The sequence below is a fragment of the Macrobrachium nipponense genome, chromosome 19 (genome assembly GCF_015104395.2).
Source record: "Macrobrachium nipponense isolate FS-2020 chromosome 19, ASM1510439v2, whole genome shotgun sequence".
Classification (NCBI taxonomy): Eukaryota; Metazoa; Arthropoda; class Malacostraca; order Decapoda; family Palaemonidae; genus Macrobrachium; species Macrobrachium nipponense.
In genome coordinates, this window is record NC_061088.1 from 27,366,369 (window position 1) to 27,385,632 (window position 19,264).

Consider the following 19,264-nt stretch of genomic DNA (forward strand, 5'->3'; position numbering starts at 1 on the left):
ATCATGAGATGAGACCTTAGAATCTCTCGTCTATTAAAATTTTTCAGATTTAGTTTTATTGTGAAATCCTAAGACTACAAAATGAAATAAATGAATCATCACTGCAAGCACATGAGGTAGTGAAACAACAGCTGTGAACATTGTGAACTGACAGAAAAAAATATCTCACTTTTAAAATTTTTTATTTTTATTTTTATTTATTTATTTTTTTATGGCGAATTCCAGGTCACTGTCAACTTACGAAATTCTCGTTCGTCATCCTCATCGCTGGTGTCATATTGCATGTTGAATGTCGCGAATGTATTCCACACATGCAACGATTGCCAGGAAAAAAAAATGCTCCTCCTTTCCGTCTCTCGCGTTTCACATGCTACTCTTTTGTGGGTCCTCTTCCGCTCCTGTCATTTTTAGGCAGACGGGGACCGGGTTAATGATGAGGTACGCTCAACCTGGCCGTGGTTACGGGAGGCGCGGCCTTGTCCCTCTCGTTCATGTTAAAAAAAAGAATCCTTCAATTCTTTTTGCTATTCTCTCCTCTTGTCGAACCGTTTCTCTTTAAATTTTCAGTTCAAAACAATAAAGGGTTTACCTCTTTCCTAATTACACTTAAATATTCCATTTCCTGACAATAAAAAGGTTTTTTTTTCACGGTTTGGTCAAATTTATCTTTAATATATCTCTAAAGGTATAAAAACATTTTTACTTCACTGTTTAGTAACATGATTTCTCTCGAAAATTCGTTTTTAGTTCTGTAAAGGCTGGATTTTTTTTCAAGTGTGTCAATAATTGATAGCTTTCTTTCCAGCCTTAAGATTAGGTTTCAAAGATACAGCAATGAGCAAGAGATTTATTCATTAAAAAATCTAACTTTTTCGGCCTTAAGAAGACAAGTTTCTCCGCAATTTTACTTTCCGATTAATAAAAGATTTCGGTTCAAAACATTATATTAGCCTAATAATATATCTTGCTGTAAATTTCCCCTTCTGTCAATAAAACATTTATCTTTAGAATATCACTTATCACAAATAATGTCCTCTTTGGCAAATAAAAGTTTAAAATATCACATTATGGTTTTTTCTTAATGTCACCTTGTATCAGTACAAGATACAATCACTTCTAACTTCACATCTGATTTAGATAACGCAACGGACGCGGCACGAGACCTCCTCCCTTATCATGAAAGCAGATCTGTCACCAGATAATAGTCAAGCGCTGCTGTTGAAATAATATACCTTTTACATATTCAGGAAATCGAGCCAGAGCGGTTCTCGGTAATCCACACTTTCATTTGTCGTTTCTATTTTTTCTTCATTTTTTTTCTAATATTTTGACACGTTTGTAAAAACGATTACCTCAGGTTCAACTGTTCTCTCTCTCTCTCTCTCTCTCTCCTCTCTCTCTCTCTCTCTCTCTCTCTCTCTCTCTCTTCCTTTCCGGCGTTTATAGCTTTTGACAAGCAAGTAATGATTGTCTTCAAGCACACGACAGGTGGCTGAGAAGCAGGGCATCCAAATACCTCAGAATGCTTTTAATTGGGTTAAAATGGGCCCCATGAGGAAGCGACGGAAAACATCACACCTGTTGCGTATAATAATCGACATGTATCCTCATTTGTTCATGATTTTATAACAAAATCACAGCAACTCCACTGGTAGTTTCAAAGCTTTAAGAAGGAACAGTAAATCTTCACGGAATATGAACAGGTGACTTAATCCTTCGTCCGTCACACGTGGCCCTTCTACACTGAATTTTGACAGATGCGTTACCTCTTGCTCTTGTAGGTAAAGACGGCACACTCGAACAGAACACTATTCCGGAAGGCGTAGAGGAGACATCGCCGGCATTTGAAACGCTGAAGAAGACGCCATTCTCGAGCCACCGGATCTTACATTTTAAAAAACCGAACTTTCAATTTTTGTCTGACGGAGCACCGCGTCAACGGAAACAAATAACACAAAATCGAGACTGGACGAATCAAAAGAGAGAGGGAGAGAGTCGGGTGGGGCGGCGATCGGAGTGCAAATCAGCAGCAGAAGGACAAGGCTCGTCCTCCCTCGGCTAGGAGAGCTCGAAAGGCGGGCGGGGGAGGAACGGCCAGACTGAGACACCCGGGTCTTGTGAGGGTTAAAAGTTGACTGACGAGTCTTCTGTCTCTAAAGTTCTTCGGGTCGGGTGGCATTACTTTTGAAAACTCGTTGGTGACCGGGAAAACTAGAGCGAACAGCGACTTGAACGACGGCGAGGCGCACTACTCAGGACGATCAGTGTTGTCTCTATCTGCAGGTGTTCGCTACTGCTAAGTCGAGTCGGAAGTTGAAACAGATTAAGCGATGAGGTTTAAATCACTAAATGAGTTTCACATGTGACATTGTCATTTCAGTGACTAAGTTACAAATCACGTTCAATCTGAATGCGTGTGCATACCGTAACTACTCGCATACTATTATGACTCACATTATTCAAATCATCAAACGAGTCTGACATACAAGTACACATTCAGTTACGGAGCTACAAACTGTTTCTTAATTCTAACATATGAGGGGAATCTGTAATTACTTGATACTCTTAAAAGTATCATTTCACTCACCTCAATCAAAAAGTGTCGACGATAAACAGGACAAAATCATTTATCTCTTATTTGCCATAAAAACAACTTGAAAGGAATTATCACATGAATGTGTTTTACTAAATAAAAACGCCGACTATTTTATCTTAACCTTTGCCCTTTAGAGGAAGTGGTTCAGAGGTTTTAGGATGGGGTTGCAAGCCCCCTGCCTTTCTTAACACTCGATGTCATCCCGGCCGTCCTCACCAATCGGCAAAACACAATGTAGATGATTCACTGCTTAAGTCAACTGAGACACAATGGATTACAAAAAAAAATAATAGAAATAAAAAAAAAAGTGACCCGCGAACCCGACTCACAGGATCAACCTCAACCCCAAAGTTGGTGATCACTAAACCAAGGAATGCATGTGTGTGTGTGTGTGTATATATATATATATATATTATATATATCTATATATATATATATATATAATATATGCATGCATATGTACATATACAATTAGGCACACACACATATATATGTATATGCATGTATGTATATATATATATATATATATATATATATGTGTGTGTGTGTGTGTGTGTGTGTGCGTGTGTGTGTGTGCGCGCGTGTGTGTGTCTATGTATGTATGCATAAACAGGTATAAAGAAGAAACTCAAAAGCCTACATCACTGCAACGAATGATCGCTTAAACTCTAACTCATCGACAAGGTCAAATGTAAACTTTAGATCATGAAGGCATAAACCCGTATGTTGTCTATTATGTTAATCAAATTTCTGAATTTGCGCTGTACAAGGCAGAATTTCAAGTGTAAAGCAAAAGTTGTCGTGAAAACGTTCATTTTCTTGCTCTTAATCAGCCACGATGATCTTGGGAATTCATGACAATTCGTTATGAGGCGTAATGAAATAATGCGGCCTTCATTTCCCAGCGAATTAAGGTCATGACGCTAAACCGCAAAATGACGTCCAAATTGCTTGGTCCACAAAAGCATTTAAAAAGTTTATTTTTCTCTAATGCCGTACTACAGTAAGTTTTCTACTCGCTTGACATTATTCGGGTTCTACATGTAACAACTAAAGCAGGTTTTGTTGCGTTTTAATCAGTATCAAAGGACCGTTTCATGAAAAATAGCACAATACTTGTGCTACTTATTCATAAACTTATTATAATACCCATTTGAAAACGATATAAATTTGTGTGTATATGTGTGTGTGGTGTGTATTTATGTACTGCATATTCTAATATGCATATAAATAAATAAGTGTATATGTCTTTAATAAAAAGGTAAAAAATTTCGCAATATAATTATTATCAATAACGACGATTAATCGTATTACCATCATTATTGATGATTTATTGAAGGAGCCATTTAAAATTTTAACACGGGATAAAATTTGAACATTCAAACAGCCCTTATCTTAATTCACCAGAAACTTCATAAATATACAGCTACCAAGCTCATCAATGAAAGCAAAATATCATCAGTCAAAGCCATTCTTCCGAGACTCAGGAGTGAGAGTAACAAGCAATAAAATATATGATAAAGACACTGAATTAATCAAAGGGGCTACTGACTCGTCAAGTATTAGGGTATGAATACAATAAGACGACACATTAACGAAAGGTTACAATTATTATTGTGATACCTTATATCGTCTGGCTTCCATAAAAAACTAAATAAGTATTATGGAATGCAAGAGAGGTGGATTTTAAGTAGATCAACAGGTCTCACGAACATTAAGGTAGGCATGAAGACGAGTAGAATATAAACACCACTTCAAATTTATTGAGCTAAAAGCCAAAGAAATATTAACCGTACTATATATATATATATATATATATATATATATATATATATATATATATGTGTGTGTGTGTGTGTGTGATATATATATATATATATACATATATATATATATATATATATATATATATATATATATACATATATATGTATATACACACACATATATATATATATGTAAATATACAAGAAAATTCACTAGATAAAAATGTTAGGAAGATCAAATAAATATTTTATAAATAATGTCTGGATTTAAAAAAAAATCAAGTAAAGCGCAGGTTTAAATAATAAGCTCCAGATTTGAACTAATTCAGGCGGATAAATCATAAATCGTATAGTGAGAAGAATTATACTTCACTCTTAACAGCTCAACTTATTTTGTCACCTTCCAGGAACGAGTTTTCACAGGTAACTGACACCTAATAATCGATCCTTCACGTCCTATTCAATCCTCAGAGCACCTCCCAAGGGTGAGAACCCAATTCCTATGGTATTTAGAATCTTGGAATTTAGGCTTAGCATTTTCTATTTCTTATGGTCCTCTCCCTTCATTTCATTTTTAGTGAATGTGTAGTTATGCATATTCACGCACAGCATATTTATAACTCACACGCACACACACACGCACATATATATATACCTATATACTATATATTCTATAATCTACCACATAAATACATATAAGTTGTATCACGAGAAAAACAACGTGATACAACATACAAACAGTGTATCTGATTTTAAGTGAAAGAACTTTCGCCTTAGAGGACAGACAAATGATCTTGCTCTCCGTTATTTCACTTTCTTCGTGGACATATGGGTACTTTTTTTATATATATTTATAGTATATGTGTGTGTGTGATATATATATATATATATATATATATATATATATATATATATATATATATATATGTGTGTGTGTGTGTGTGTGTGTGTGTGTGTGTTGTGTATATATATATATATACAATATATATAAATTTATATATTGACCAAAATGGACATTGAAAATAGATGTAAAACGCATAACAAAACTGCTTCTCGTCACAAGACCCAAGGGCCCAGCAGAGGGCTCCCTGCACTACTCAAATTGGAAGCCACAACGATCCTGCCCTAACGACAGCGGAGGCGGCCACAAATGCCGTTGAACAAGCCATCGCCAGGCTCGAATTACTGACTTACGTAACTTGCTAACCTCTGCTACACCGCCCGAGAAGCGAAGAGACGGAAGGCAACTAAACAAAACGTATTTGTCTCTTAGGAGCTCACCGACGGGGAAAGAGGATAATATGCGTGGAGTAGGTCTGGAGGATAAGAAGTTTTGCCTGATGGAATGGTTTCACGGGTGGGGTATGCAGTGGGGAAGGCCAGACTTGGGTGGTGTACGGTGTCTTTTTCGGTGGGGGGGGGGGGGGGGGGGGCGGTTACCGGGTAGGTTAGGGATTTGAGAATAGGGCTATTAGGACTAAGCGGAAAAGGCCGGGCATGATAGCCTCCATAAGAATGTCTGTATACTCGTTTCTAGGTCAGTAGCTCTAAGTCCCTCAATTAAGAAATGAGTCTGACCAAATACTTATTTCTGAATCAGAAATGCAACCATAAAATCAGTGTCAATCAAATTTGTTGTAATTAACCTTGTCACATCCTAGATTCATTTGCCAATGAAAGTCACTACTTAAACTTCTGGTTCGTTTTCTTCCGCTGGTTACTATCATCTGCAGTCTATTCTTCCCGTTACTTTTTCTCTGTATTGACATATGGCCATATGCTGTGGAAACTTGCTCTTCAAATGAATGGTTTTCAATGCTTGCTCCCCATGCAACTCAGCCGGCTACATTTCAGCCTACAAAATAATGCAATGGTCAACACACCGGCCAGTGTCCGTTATTCACCACTATTTTCTGGTCTCCCCTACAATAATATCCCCCCCCCCCCCCACCCCCCTTTTCCTTTATGCCTTCACTTTATCTGCTGTTTCAATCCAGACCCATTTCCCCTCCCATAACTAACCGCATAAGGCTTCCTTTTTGCTCAGCCATGGTAGCTTACTCCCGAGCTCTTTCAGCATAAAACCACAAAAACCTCTTGTAGAGGTTATCCCTTTTCACTTTCGAGTACGGCGTCAGTGGCGCTGGTAGTTGTGATGTCAGGTAGCTTACAATCGATCACTTTCGAGTAAAAGCCTGAGGGAGGGTATCGCTTACAGCGTGCCTTGTGAGACGCATTGTAGACGCACTACAGATTCCTTGAAGCGGCTTTCTCAAGTCTCAATTGCGTTGTTTTCTGCCTTTTATTTTTCATCCGTTCGCTTTGGTGGTCTCTTTTCGCTTAGCTGTTGAATTTTCTAAACATAATTTTGATTCGATTTCGACTGTCATTAAATTGCATATCTTTGGGGTGAGCCCTATACGTTTAGAAATGTGACTCATTGACTCCATTGAAGTAATAATAATAATAAAATAATAATAATAATAATAATAATAATAATAATAATAATAATAACAATACTAATAATAATAAACTACAAGACTAATGACACTGTAGTTGTCAACTGCAATTAAGTGAGAAATAAGGCTGCATTTGTTCAAAGGACATGCGAGAACCGATAAAAGAAAAATAATCACTCTTTTCCCAAAGATTAGAGAAGCAAAGGGAAGAGACGTGTTCAAACTTTGTTATTCAGAAAACGTGAAAATCAAGAATATCCAAAAGAGTTTTGCAGAAAGGAGAAATGAAATGACGACACTCGTATTCAACAAGCACAAAGTTCGTTATAATAGTAAATGTATCTTTAGGTATTCCATGATAAGCCAACTAAATACAACAATAATAACATTTTGAAACGAATGGTCAGCCTCGGTTTAGAGAGCGAGAGAGAGGAGAGAGACGAGAGAGAGAGAGAGAGAGAGAGAGAGAGAGAGAGAGAGAGAACTATTTGAAAATGAAACTAAAGATCGTTAAGAGAAAGTAAAAAGAAGAGAGAGAGAAAATAATCTAACGAACGACATCCTAATGATAAGGAAGACAAAAAACCCAGTCCCGTGAATACCAGAACCACAGGTATTTGATAGTATCCGGAAAACAGGTAATACCAGATGGATGGTGGAGGCGGAGGAGATAGGAAGAGAAGAATAGAAAGGCACAACAAATGGAGGAGGGGTTAGGAAACATAGATTTAGAGGGAAGATGGCGATATAAAATGGAGAAAGTTACAATTGTAAGGAACACGGTATATATAATAATATATATATATATATATATATATATATATATATATATATATATATATATTCATAGAGAGAGAGAGAGAGAGAGAGAGAGAGAGAGAGAGCACTGTAAGGAATGAAGTTGTCATAAAACTAATTAAACAAATATAAATGAATATCAATTTAGTTGCATATAAACATAAGCTGGTATAACTTTCTTTACACAAATGGAAACTGCCCTGAAAGTCTCACAATTCTCACAGGAATAACGCCATATGGCCCAAACTGCCTTACCAAGAAGGTCTAGTTAAAAAAAAAAAAAAAAAAAAAAAAAAAAAAGACGGGTTCTGAGCAAATAATTCGCATAAGCGATAAAACTAGTTTTTGACCTGTAGGTCCAGTTTCAAATTCTCGATTTTCTCATTTACATCGGGTCGATTTCGTCGTCTGGTCTTGTTCGACGACAGAAATCAGTTGACTTTTCTATCAGATTATGGCTGGTTCCATAGGACTATAATGAATAATAATAATAATTATACTAATAACGCAGGCTACTAAGTACCAAAAAAATTTTTTTTTCCTTTTTTAGCAAAGATAATCACCAAAGCTTGAGTAAATCTTGTTTTCGGTTGAAGAAGTTATCTATTTTTCTAAGCTTCAGTAGCAAAGCATTACTGAATCCTGTTTGTATTTTCAATAATAAAAGACTCAACACTACTGAAATGATCTGTGTTTTGCTTTTATCCTTATGTACTATACATAAAGTATGTACATAATCCGACACCTTTTTTTTTACGATACTGTCTGTTATCTCGCAGTTTAATATAAACTGGTTCCTTTAAAAGTTGATGAACTTTAAGACATCTACCGTTAATACTCTTACCGGTGATATACGATGTCAAAATTACTAAAAATTCTATAGTTCATTCACTTATCCTTTAACCATATTCCTTTTAAGTATCTTATGGCGTTTGACCTAAGTACTTAGCAAGATGTATGGTGTGTTTCCGAAGTGGGACTTATTAATTGGTTTCTGCAGATTCACGTCAAATCAACATTTGTTGTCAACGTTTAAAAAATAATGAAAATCTGACAAAATCAAAACAAATTTGTAGGCTATTCATTCACTATACACAATTCATAAATACGTTCACGTTTTATATCTATAATGAAAAAGTTCATGGAAATTTCCATAACTATCTCCCTCGGCGATCCTGAACATACACACTCTCCATGGGGAACCATGGAAACAAGGTAACTACCTTCCTCATCCCGGCACTCTGAGACCTATACGATGAGACTTTTGGAAGGGATTCGGGCACGATGGAATGGCACTGTGGGATAAAAATCCCGGAAGCAACGACAATCGTTGAGAACATGCATAGGAAACTCCATGTCATCAATAAAAGAAGGCACTGAGTGGTAAACATATATCCATGTATAAATATTTTTTAAGACAGCAGTGCCTATGTATGTATCCTTACATGACACATTCCCTCCTTTTCCTTTTCAGACTTATGAAGGACTTTTTATCATTCTCCTCGTTTCGTTTCCGTTTTTCCTTCAGAGAAGGACTAGATAATTAAACCAACTGTCTAGTCGTCTCTAGCTTATTTAAAAACACATGAAATTCTAGATAAGAGTTCATCTACACAGTAGTCTTTTCCTCATACAAAATAACTTTAAATTTTCACCAATTTATAAAAATGTCCCTAAAATCATTTGCAATGCTTGCACAAGTTTAATAATTCCATACCCATTGGATAAACCCAAATTAAAATTAAATTACACGCTGCTAAACGTCAACTAAAGCCAGTTTAACAGGTATCTCAAGAATTTTTGAAAAATTATGGTCTACGAAATATTCGTGAAACAAAAACACCTACAAAATAACTATTGAATTTTTTTTATAAATATGCCTAGCGTTTCCAATTTCCCTTTAGTTTTACTTCATGCATACCGATTCACAAAATACATAGCAAGGAAAACGGGTAGCGGTTTTCAGTTACATACCAGAAGAAAACGTGAGAACATTAATGAAACTGAAAGCTGGATAATTAAATTAATCTCTGTGCATAAACACAGTCCAGTATTTCCTCTCTTTCTCAACGACAGTAGCCAAAACCCTGATAGTTTTTTTTTTATGTACTCGTAAGCCAAGACTATAATTCAGTATTAAAATGTCTTACTCGGCGCGAGGTACCTAAATAAAAAGATGGTGTAATAACAGAACAGGAGAGCAAAAAAAAAAAGAAAAAAAAAGATGGTAACAAACACTGTCTATTCGCCAAGGATTATGTAGAGGCGACAAAGCGACAATTTCAGGAGAGAGATCTTCTTCTTCTTCTCTGCCTTCCCGTTATTGGCGACCGCTGGCAGCTAAACCCGTATCTATTTACGTTGCACGCGCTGGGGTCGGATTTCCAACTGGCACTAAGGTCGATTTCCCCCTCGGTCCACGCTGAATATTAGACCTTCATGATATGTTCACCTCGGAACTGGCCATAGAGGCCATTCCACCCTACAGTATCACTGAATCATACGCCATATCAGCTGATCCATAGATTAGACCCATTCTTCGAGGCATACATACACCTCTTCCTTGTTTTTTCATGTTTCAACTCTAGGCTTAAATATGATGATATGAGAAGATATACGATTATATAAATTGAACGTCAAAATTCTTGAGATATAAAACAAGAGTTTTATGTCTTGATTTTTTAGGGAATGACAAACTCTTGCTTGTAAAAAATGCTGAGGAACACAGACTAAATCCAAATTAATTTTGTTTCTAAACCTGACGTAAACGCGAATTTAAGCCGCATCTAAGCACTAAAAAATCCTTTGAATTTCAGACAGAAAGTACTTTCATTATCTCTGCTTTGTTGCGGAAAAGAAAACTGTCAACGAAAAAACGATATTATGTTTCTCCGAAAGAGCCACGAAGACTGCGCTGAAGAAAGCATTTTCATGAACCAAAGATGAACTCTGTGGGAACATTCTCCCCCGTGCCCAAACAAAAGATGGACTGAGATATTCAATTCAAATAAAACGAAGAAAAAATTTAAACATTTCCAAGGTTCGCGTTTCGCTGGTTCTGAGAAAAACATCTCATTCTTGTTCAACAACTTCAGTGTAGAGTTTCATTCTGTCATTTCCTTAGGTGACATAAATTCACCTCTTAATGAAATGGATCTAAGTTTTGAAAAAGAAAAATTATCGTGCTTTAAAAAGTTTAAAGAATTAGATACAATTTCGAATAAATATTAATATAAAATATACCCTTATACTATATGTCTTTAATACATTATGGACTTCAGTTCTATAAGCTCTATCCTTTCTGGAACACACAGTTACACATGCACATACACACACACACACACCACACACACACACACACACACACACACATATATATATATATATATATATATATATATATATATATATAATATATATATATATATATATAATATATATCGATTAAAAAGAAGGCCGAGAGAGCAATCTTTCTGCGTCTTTAAAAAATGTTTGGTGTGGCGTGATCTATTTATAATAAATCCAAAATAGTTCTAGAACAATGTCCTTTGGACCTTGTGTAAACACTGACTTAGGAACAAATAATGTTGGAATTTAGAATCTAGTTTCTTGGTGCTGAATATTTCTCTAAGTACAGCGCACTGAAAAATAGAATTTTTTTTTTTTTTTACAATTTCAAAAATTTCTGAATGAGCTTTAAATTTATATTCCTCACAAAATATCCCAAATTTCTCTCCCTGTTTTTCAACTAAAGTGGGGGCATTTTGCTATAAAATCAGGTTTGGGAGTTAAAGCCTAAATTATGAGTGTAACTCATAATGTGAAATATTCACATCGAAACAAAACAGAAATGGGAAAGATATCAATACGAGGTCAGGGCAAATTGTCAACCAACAACTTGGGATAAGTCTGAAGCGCCAATTCTGTCTCACAAATAAACCTGAATATAATACAGAGGTTAAAGCGAGGGTCTGTGTATATCCTTCGATATGATAAAACAATATTTATCCATACATATTCCATTATCTTGTAACAGCGATAGTCTGCCGCTAATTAACGTCACTTTTAGATTTCCCGTCGTCCAGCCCAGGGATATCCCTTACAACCAGTGGCCCCTACATATGAACTTCCCAACGATACATAACTTCTCTAGGCTCGGGACTCGTCGTATAGACCCCTTCTTATATTGACATCATTTCTGAGGGATATGGACAAACTAGGAAAGTCTTCTTAAGATTGGTATGTGCTTATGAAACCCATTACAGTGACGCAGAAATCAAGAATCACCTAAACAAGGCCAAAGAGGAAATAGATACTAACCATCCCAAAAATTCAAAACAAAAGAATGCATACACGCTGGCAAAAGTATGAGGGCACTTAGAAAGAGAGAGACTGAACAAATACCATCCAGTGTATAATAGATTTCTAAGTAAACTACTGGATAAATTACGATCAAACACTAATTCTTACAAGCTGTCATATCTGATGGCTATCGTAGTGAGGCATGAGATTTCATCAACAGTAATTACTTGCTTTTACAATCATGGCATGTCACACGAAAAAGGATTAAATGAGCATTTTTTTTGGCGGGGGGAAGGTGGCATGGCGAAGGGTGGAAATGCGGGTGGGGGGGGCGGTGTGAGAGAATTTTCAAGAAATGTTTCTTATGAAACGTAATAATCATTCCCATATCAAACAATTCGCTTTCGTTTCTTCATCTTAATAACGAGCTGCCTTCCCCTTTTCTTTGCTTTGTAGTAACTTATTTTGCGTATAAAATGAACATGCTGGACGTTCTTTTAAAAAACTGAAGTCAACATTAGAGACAAAATAAATAATGGTTGACACCCCAGCCGAAGAGAATTTTGAAGAAATACAAAGATATGATCAAATGAGGATGAAAAAACAAATGGCACTGAAATGTTTCCACATGGACGAATATTTACTGAGAGGTTTGTGGCTTCTTTGTCTAAACTGCCTAAATAACAATTACCTACAAGCCTTACTGGTTATGTAACAACATAGTCCACATTCTAAGAATCCATAAGGAATCTTGTCTTCACAACAATGAAGTGTCGGTTATTTTGTATTTATAACAAATACCCATTAGGTACACTAACCATGCAATAAGATATAACCATATGGAATTCTGTCTCCATCACAATAACCCCAATGAACAGTAACTATTTACCTAATCCCCACAAAGAAAACTTACTAGAATAACAAATGCTCACATGGAATTCCGCTGGTTCTGATCTCTTACGAAGAACTTGTCTACATAAATACCCATAAAGTATCTTGTTTATCAACGAAATGCCCATGCGATACGCTGGCTAAACAACAGATACAGTTTATCTTCATCATTTTTTTTTCTTGTTATCGAAGGAGACAGAAGGGAATTACATCGCCAAGTCTACAGTTGGCAGATAAAGCGTCCCGCCAGAATTTTCCTGACAGGTTAATGGCGATATCGAGACCAGGTCGAAATGACTGGTCTCATATTTCACTCGAAGGTTATTTAAGATTCTCCGTGTTCGGTTCCTCTTTGTGTACGTTGTTTCTCTTGCAGTTCGACAAGGCCTTTTCATTTCATTCATCTTCTAGGTTCCGATATTTTTCTTATGTTTATGTTACAGCACAAGGATATTGATACTCTTGTGTGTGCATACGTGTATTTATATGCATTATATATATATATAGATATATAATCTATATATATATATATATTATATATATATATATATATATATATATATATATATATATAGATTTATTTATATTACATTTGTTCTGATAGCGAGCCACATTTCAGAACAAGATATTTGCAAGACATTTCATCTTTTTTTTTCTTTTTAACCATAATCTTACTTCTACATCAATCATTCATTTTTGTCTACAGCCTCCTAGCCAAAGAGAAAAGGAGTAACTTAAAAATCTGGCATCCCTTAGCAAACAAGCTGCCTGAATGATAATTCTTTTATTTTTCTTAAGGTTCGTATACAGCAAATGGGGACAACAACATTATCACAAATTTCAATTCATAAGAAGTAGCAACTACCTCAACAGTCTATTATGAGTGGCAACGGGACAAAACGGGATTTACAGACGCAGCAAAATATTATTAAGAATGATTTTAATCTATTGTGCCTGTCTAGTTGAAAATAAAGGAATATTAGAGTCCTTTCCACGTCTATATCGAGGATATTATACTGTCCCTTATGTTCATAATAATTTATAATAATTAGACGTTTATTTCAGTGACCGTAGCCTAACCGTTACACCCAGGAGAATATGTGAATCTACACCATTTTCCCCCAAAGGAATTATGCCAAGTCAAAAACCATATCTATGATACGTTAAGGAATAAAACTACAGATGCCTCCACTTTAACATGAAAATTCCAGGATTCTCAAATGTTTCCTATTTCGAGAAGCATTGATTCTTGCAGTTCTATAAGAGGGTGATTCGCAAAATAATGTTGTCATATCAACATCATCTAAAGACTTAGCTGTACTGATTCCATAAACTAATTTATCAAATAGATCTTCTAAGGAAACGCCATTTCCCTATCTCTCAAATACCACCGATTTTCAAAGACAAAAAATTTACTCATCAGGAAAAAAAATTAAATACGTACACGCACAAAAACACATACGCACACACACACACACACACACACACATATATATATATATATATATATATATATATATATATATATATATATATATGTGTGTGTGTGTGTGTGTGTGTGTGTGTCTGTGTGTGTTTGAGTGTGCACGTGTATACAGTATATACCTACACGCGTGCATGTGCGTAAATGTTTATGCTTGGAAGAGTGAAGTGTAAAGGGAGGAAGACTCGAAACACAAATAAGCAACGAGAACTCACTCATAATTTATGCTTCAGTTTAGTTCATGAACCTTGTGATGTTCCCATTTTCCGTCGTTATGAACAATTAAAAAATGTTAGCTGATGAGAAACGATATATGACTGAACCCTAGAATTTGTGGATAGGATTAGATTTCAAAGCATAACTCTGTTATATTTATTCATTGTTTCATTGTAAGCTACTGAAACACATCAGAATTTAAGTACTTTGGGACTACAGACCCAAACAGTTCACTATCTTGAATTTTACATTGAAATTTTTACAATGTGATAAAATCGCTTTAGAATCACAATAATATAATTGGTACTATAAGTACACACACACACACACATATATATATATATATATATATATATATATATATATATATATATATATATATATATATATATAATATATATATATATATATATATATATATATATATATATATATATATATATATATGTGTGTGTGTGTTTTACTTTTCCCGTGATTAAATACTTTGTTTACATTTTATATCACGTTGTTATTCCCCTGATAGTCTTTATATTTATATTATATATATATATATATATATATATATATTATATATATATATATATATATATAATTAGTTCATAAGCATATGAACATGTAATATCTCCTGTCCTCAAGAAAGATAACATATGCTGCTTGAATTTACTTCACACAGAGTTCTTCTCCTGAGTACTGATAAGAAAATGAAACCAGGAGCATGGCTTGTGAAAAAGCAACAGGAAACGAATCTTAGAGTCATACTTGAAGAGAGTTAAACGAAATAACAGAAAAGTAGCCTAAAGCATAAGTGAACCTTCATGTAATCATGCAAAAAGAAATATACTGATCAAGTAAATGTAATAAAGCAATGCATTTCCCTTTGTATTTTGGATGTTGTCAGACGGATGAATCCAAATTTAGATATCAAATATCGCATAATGGAATTGGCCCACACACTTCCTCCCTAACTCTCATACACGCAAATAACTGGAAACAATAAAACTAATTAATTGAGAGGAATTACCAACTCTTAACATGAGTCAAGAACAATAAAATACCGTTTGTTAATAAGAAAAGCATTATTTGCATATAGCATATAAATGACACACTTCCAACTGTAAAGTACGAAAGGCAAATAACGATTTACCCATTAAAATAGGGATTCAAATTACCATTTGCACATTGAAATCAACATTGGAACATTAAGAGACTAGGCAGGAGGGGGACAGGGAGGGGAGAAGGGGGGAGGAGAAGGGGGTATTTTACCCCGGGTTTTCCTGTAGTCGAGGGACCTCAGGGAAGGAGAAAGATACCCGACACCGTGGGCACGGCAGAAGGTGTGCCAGCACGCAGTGCCTCCGGATATTTTTGGCCCGTGCCGGTAGGGGAGGGTGCGAGGTAGCAGGTTCGGGAAGTCTGTGTGAGTACGTGTTTTCTGTGTGAGAGAGAGAGAGAGAGAGAGAGAGAGAGAGAGAGAGAGAGAAGCCTTTTTTTTCCTTCGTGAGGGAGGAAAGGGAAGGTACAAATAAAGAGAAACACCCCACTCATTATTATTCCTCCGCACTCCGGGGGATAATGAGATGTAATTAGAGGTATAGATTAATGACCTCTTGAAAAAACGCAGTAAGATTTTGAACTTTAAAATTCGGGTAGTCAGAAAATATTTCCCGAATTTTTCCGTTTACCAATCAGTCATTACACACATACATTTACATACATACATGCATACATATATATACATATATTATATATATATATAAAAGTATATACTGTTTGTGCGTGTGTGTGTGTAAAACACGCATACACACTTCAGCTTTTATACCCACTTTTCTTAACATACCCCCTCAAAGGTTGTATGCTGCCCTATACCTATTCTTTAGTCCACGCCCACACTTTTGGCATCTATCCACTCTCTCCTCTCTCTCTCTCGCTCCCTCCCTCACTCTTTCCTTGAAATATTTCCTCTCTCTCTCTCTCTCTCTCTCTCTCTCTCTCTCTCTCTCTCTCTCTGCCGTTGAATTGTTCTTAAAATATCGATGAGGTTTCATTTAAATCTTTTCAATTACCTATTAAACGTTAATTGAAAATCATTAGATTCTCTTCTAATTAATTGATCAAGTTTTAAGATATCTCCAAGGCTCATTGTGTTAATTAATGTACATTATATCCATTGACAAATATACAGTAACCCGAGACGGAACTGTGCCGCAACCACTGCCTCTATGTACTTTCATATCATCAGAGAATATCTATACATACGTATGAACATACTAAAGAAAGGGAAAGAGAGAGAGACGTTAAATATTCCACTTCAGTCTCATTCTTCTCATAATGCGATTACTGAACCAGTCCATTAAGTCTATATCCATGCACGGTGAGCCCCATTCAAGTGCACTCGTGAAAGTTGATCTGAATGACCCTCGAGAGAGGCAGCTTTCAGGGAGTTATTGTCGACACAAGATCAAGAGGGGTGAGGACCTTTTATAAGACCCAATGTAACCGGACAGTGGTGACCTCTTTCGCTGAAGGAAGGATTAAGAAGCAGGACTCTTTCTGGTTTACACAATAGGAGACACTACTACATTTTGGATGGTGTTACTTCTTAAGTGTAAAGAGGATCGGAAAGCGGGACCACTATAGGAGTTTGATTGAAATGTACTACCATTAAGGACCAAAGGATCAGGAATCCTCCTGGGGAAGTGGGGTGAGAACTGGGAGCATATCTGTGGGGGGACCATGGTCAAATAGGATGTCATGAAGGGATCATCATATCCTACCTTCGCGGACAACGCGTGTCTGGACTTGTGTTTGCTGTCGAACACTTGACTGCTGCATAGTGCTGCTGCTGCTTGTTTGCTGCATGGAGGTCTGCTGCCTCACCACCTGATGCTGCTGAGACATGGTGATTGCTGTGTTTCGGTGGTGGTCGAGAAAAGGGACGAACAGTCACAGGTATTGCTACGAACTTTCTGAAAAGCACTGATTGGGCGGAAAGCACCGAAAGCGACTGACTGAGGAGGGATCCACTGGGGAGGAAAAGAGGAGTTCTGCTTTTCCTTCAACTACAACCAGAGAGAGGTTCAACTGGGGGAAACTTTCTAACAAGCACTGCAGAAGCCAAGTTTTGCTGCTGGATATCTTTTGCTTTGAGATGTTCTGGGGTCGAGAATTGTCAACTAAATGCCACTGACTATAGGACTGCTCGCATAATAAATAGAAGAAGCGGGAGATGAATTTATAATATGCTAGCACCCCTTGAGTCAGGCAGCCCCATTTAGCACACCCTCGCCTCCGAACTCTTCGGGGCGAAATGATGACGGCAGATTCAGAAGGGCCCCCCTGCTTGGCACTCGGGGTGCCTCGGCGCCACTCGGGTCCTGGTGCCACTTTTAGAAAAGGGCTGTGACGTCACGGGGGGAACAACCAGAGGAGAGCCCACCAACATGAAAGTACCAGAACTGTGAGAAGACAAAAGAAGTGGGGGAAAAAACAGTAAAACACGAACCAAAATCGATTTTTCGAAAAACACGTGGAAGGGTAAAGAATGGCCCCTTCCCGAAATGAAGCAGCGAAATAAACAATATTCGAAGAAAACGGACACTCAAAATGGAATCCAAGGAACGCGAAACAAGGAGAGGAGGACTCGAGCGGGAACAGAGGTTATAAAAAAAAGAAAGAAAGAAAAAAAAAGTCAACGCACACCGGACACTCATTCATCTTACAAAACGGCGCAGAAGAGAGGAAAGGAAGTGGGCACTGCACTGGAGGAGGAAATAATTTTAGATGAAATGGCGTTCGAAATAACCGTGAGTGGAAAATGATTCAAGGGGAGATGACTGACAATGACGAAATGGCCGCCGGAGGGACTAATTCGCGCGGACACATTTCTTGATCTGGTTATGACATCATGAGCGAAAAAGACAGCACTCGTGCAAGACAAATGCTTTGGGGTACGGGTAAAGCACCATTACTCATAATGTCATAAATTACCTCTGTGACGATGAACATGATAATAAGGCCCTATGCAGCATCCTGAAGCTTCGGAAATCGGCACCAATTATGATTAAGGCGACAAGAAATAACTTCTCATTAAGAAGAGAAAATGTGGATTTTTATCAGTTTAAAAATAGTGGCAAGAACAGCATAATGAGTACTTGGAATTCTTAGCGTCTTGATAAGTAAAATACCAAACAAATCAATACACAAACTATGTAATGTGTTCATGTCCTGTAGGGTAACTTAGACCCTTTGAAAAGGTTCTGAAGTAATTTCTAGGCGATGAGAACATTAATCACATTTTACTCTTCTTTTACTGTAAACTTCTGGAAGCACATCATAAGCTGGAAGCTGCAGAGGCCTGCTAATTTACAAAAAATTAAAAATGTAAGAAATGGGTAAAATTCAACTTACCCGGAACTTTCTTTCGCCGACGTTGACATATCTGATAACTTTCCTAATAAAGTGTCAGTGTTTCCTGAAATACCCATGATAATTTATATAAATAAGTAGCATAGATACTGCGTATATCTACCAGACTGTCTTTGTGAATAAATACTTATGACGTTATTCTAACCCTGGCTATTAGAGTGTGATATGAAGACAAGTTCAGAAAAGCATCAAAATCATGAATGGCATAAAGGAATGATTTTTAAATGCGAAAAAAAAGACTATTGTGGCAATGAATTGTGTCTGCAATTCGAAACACGCAAACAACTAAATAACCAATTTAGACGCACGGTGGTGGAAACGTACGAGG

General features: G+C 36.5%; 1 protein-coding gene across 1 annotated transcript in view; it reads right to left on the reverse strand.

The window, feature by feature from the left end:
- The window catches only part of LOC135215403 (titin-like), a 206,828-nt gene extending 189,001 nt beyond the window's left edge, over positions 1 to 17,827 (reverse strand). Inside the window, 1 exon segment of the mRNA XM_064250008.1 lies at positions 17,286 to 17,827. Coding sequence (XP_064106078.1) covers positions 17,286 to 17,409 — 124 coding nt within the window. The 5' untranslated portion in view covers positions 17,410 to 17,827.
- Between the last annotated feature and the right edge of the window lie 1,437 nt (positions 17,828 to 19,264).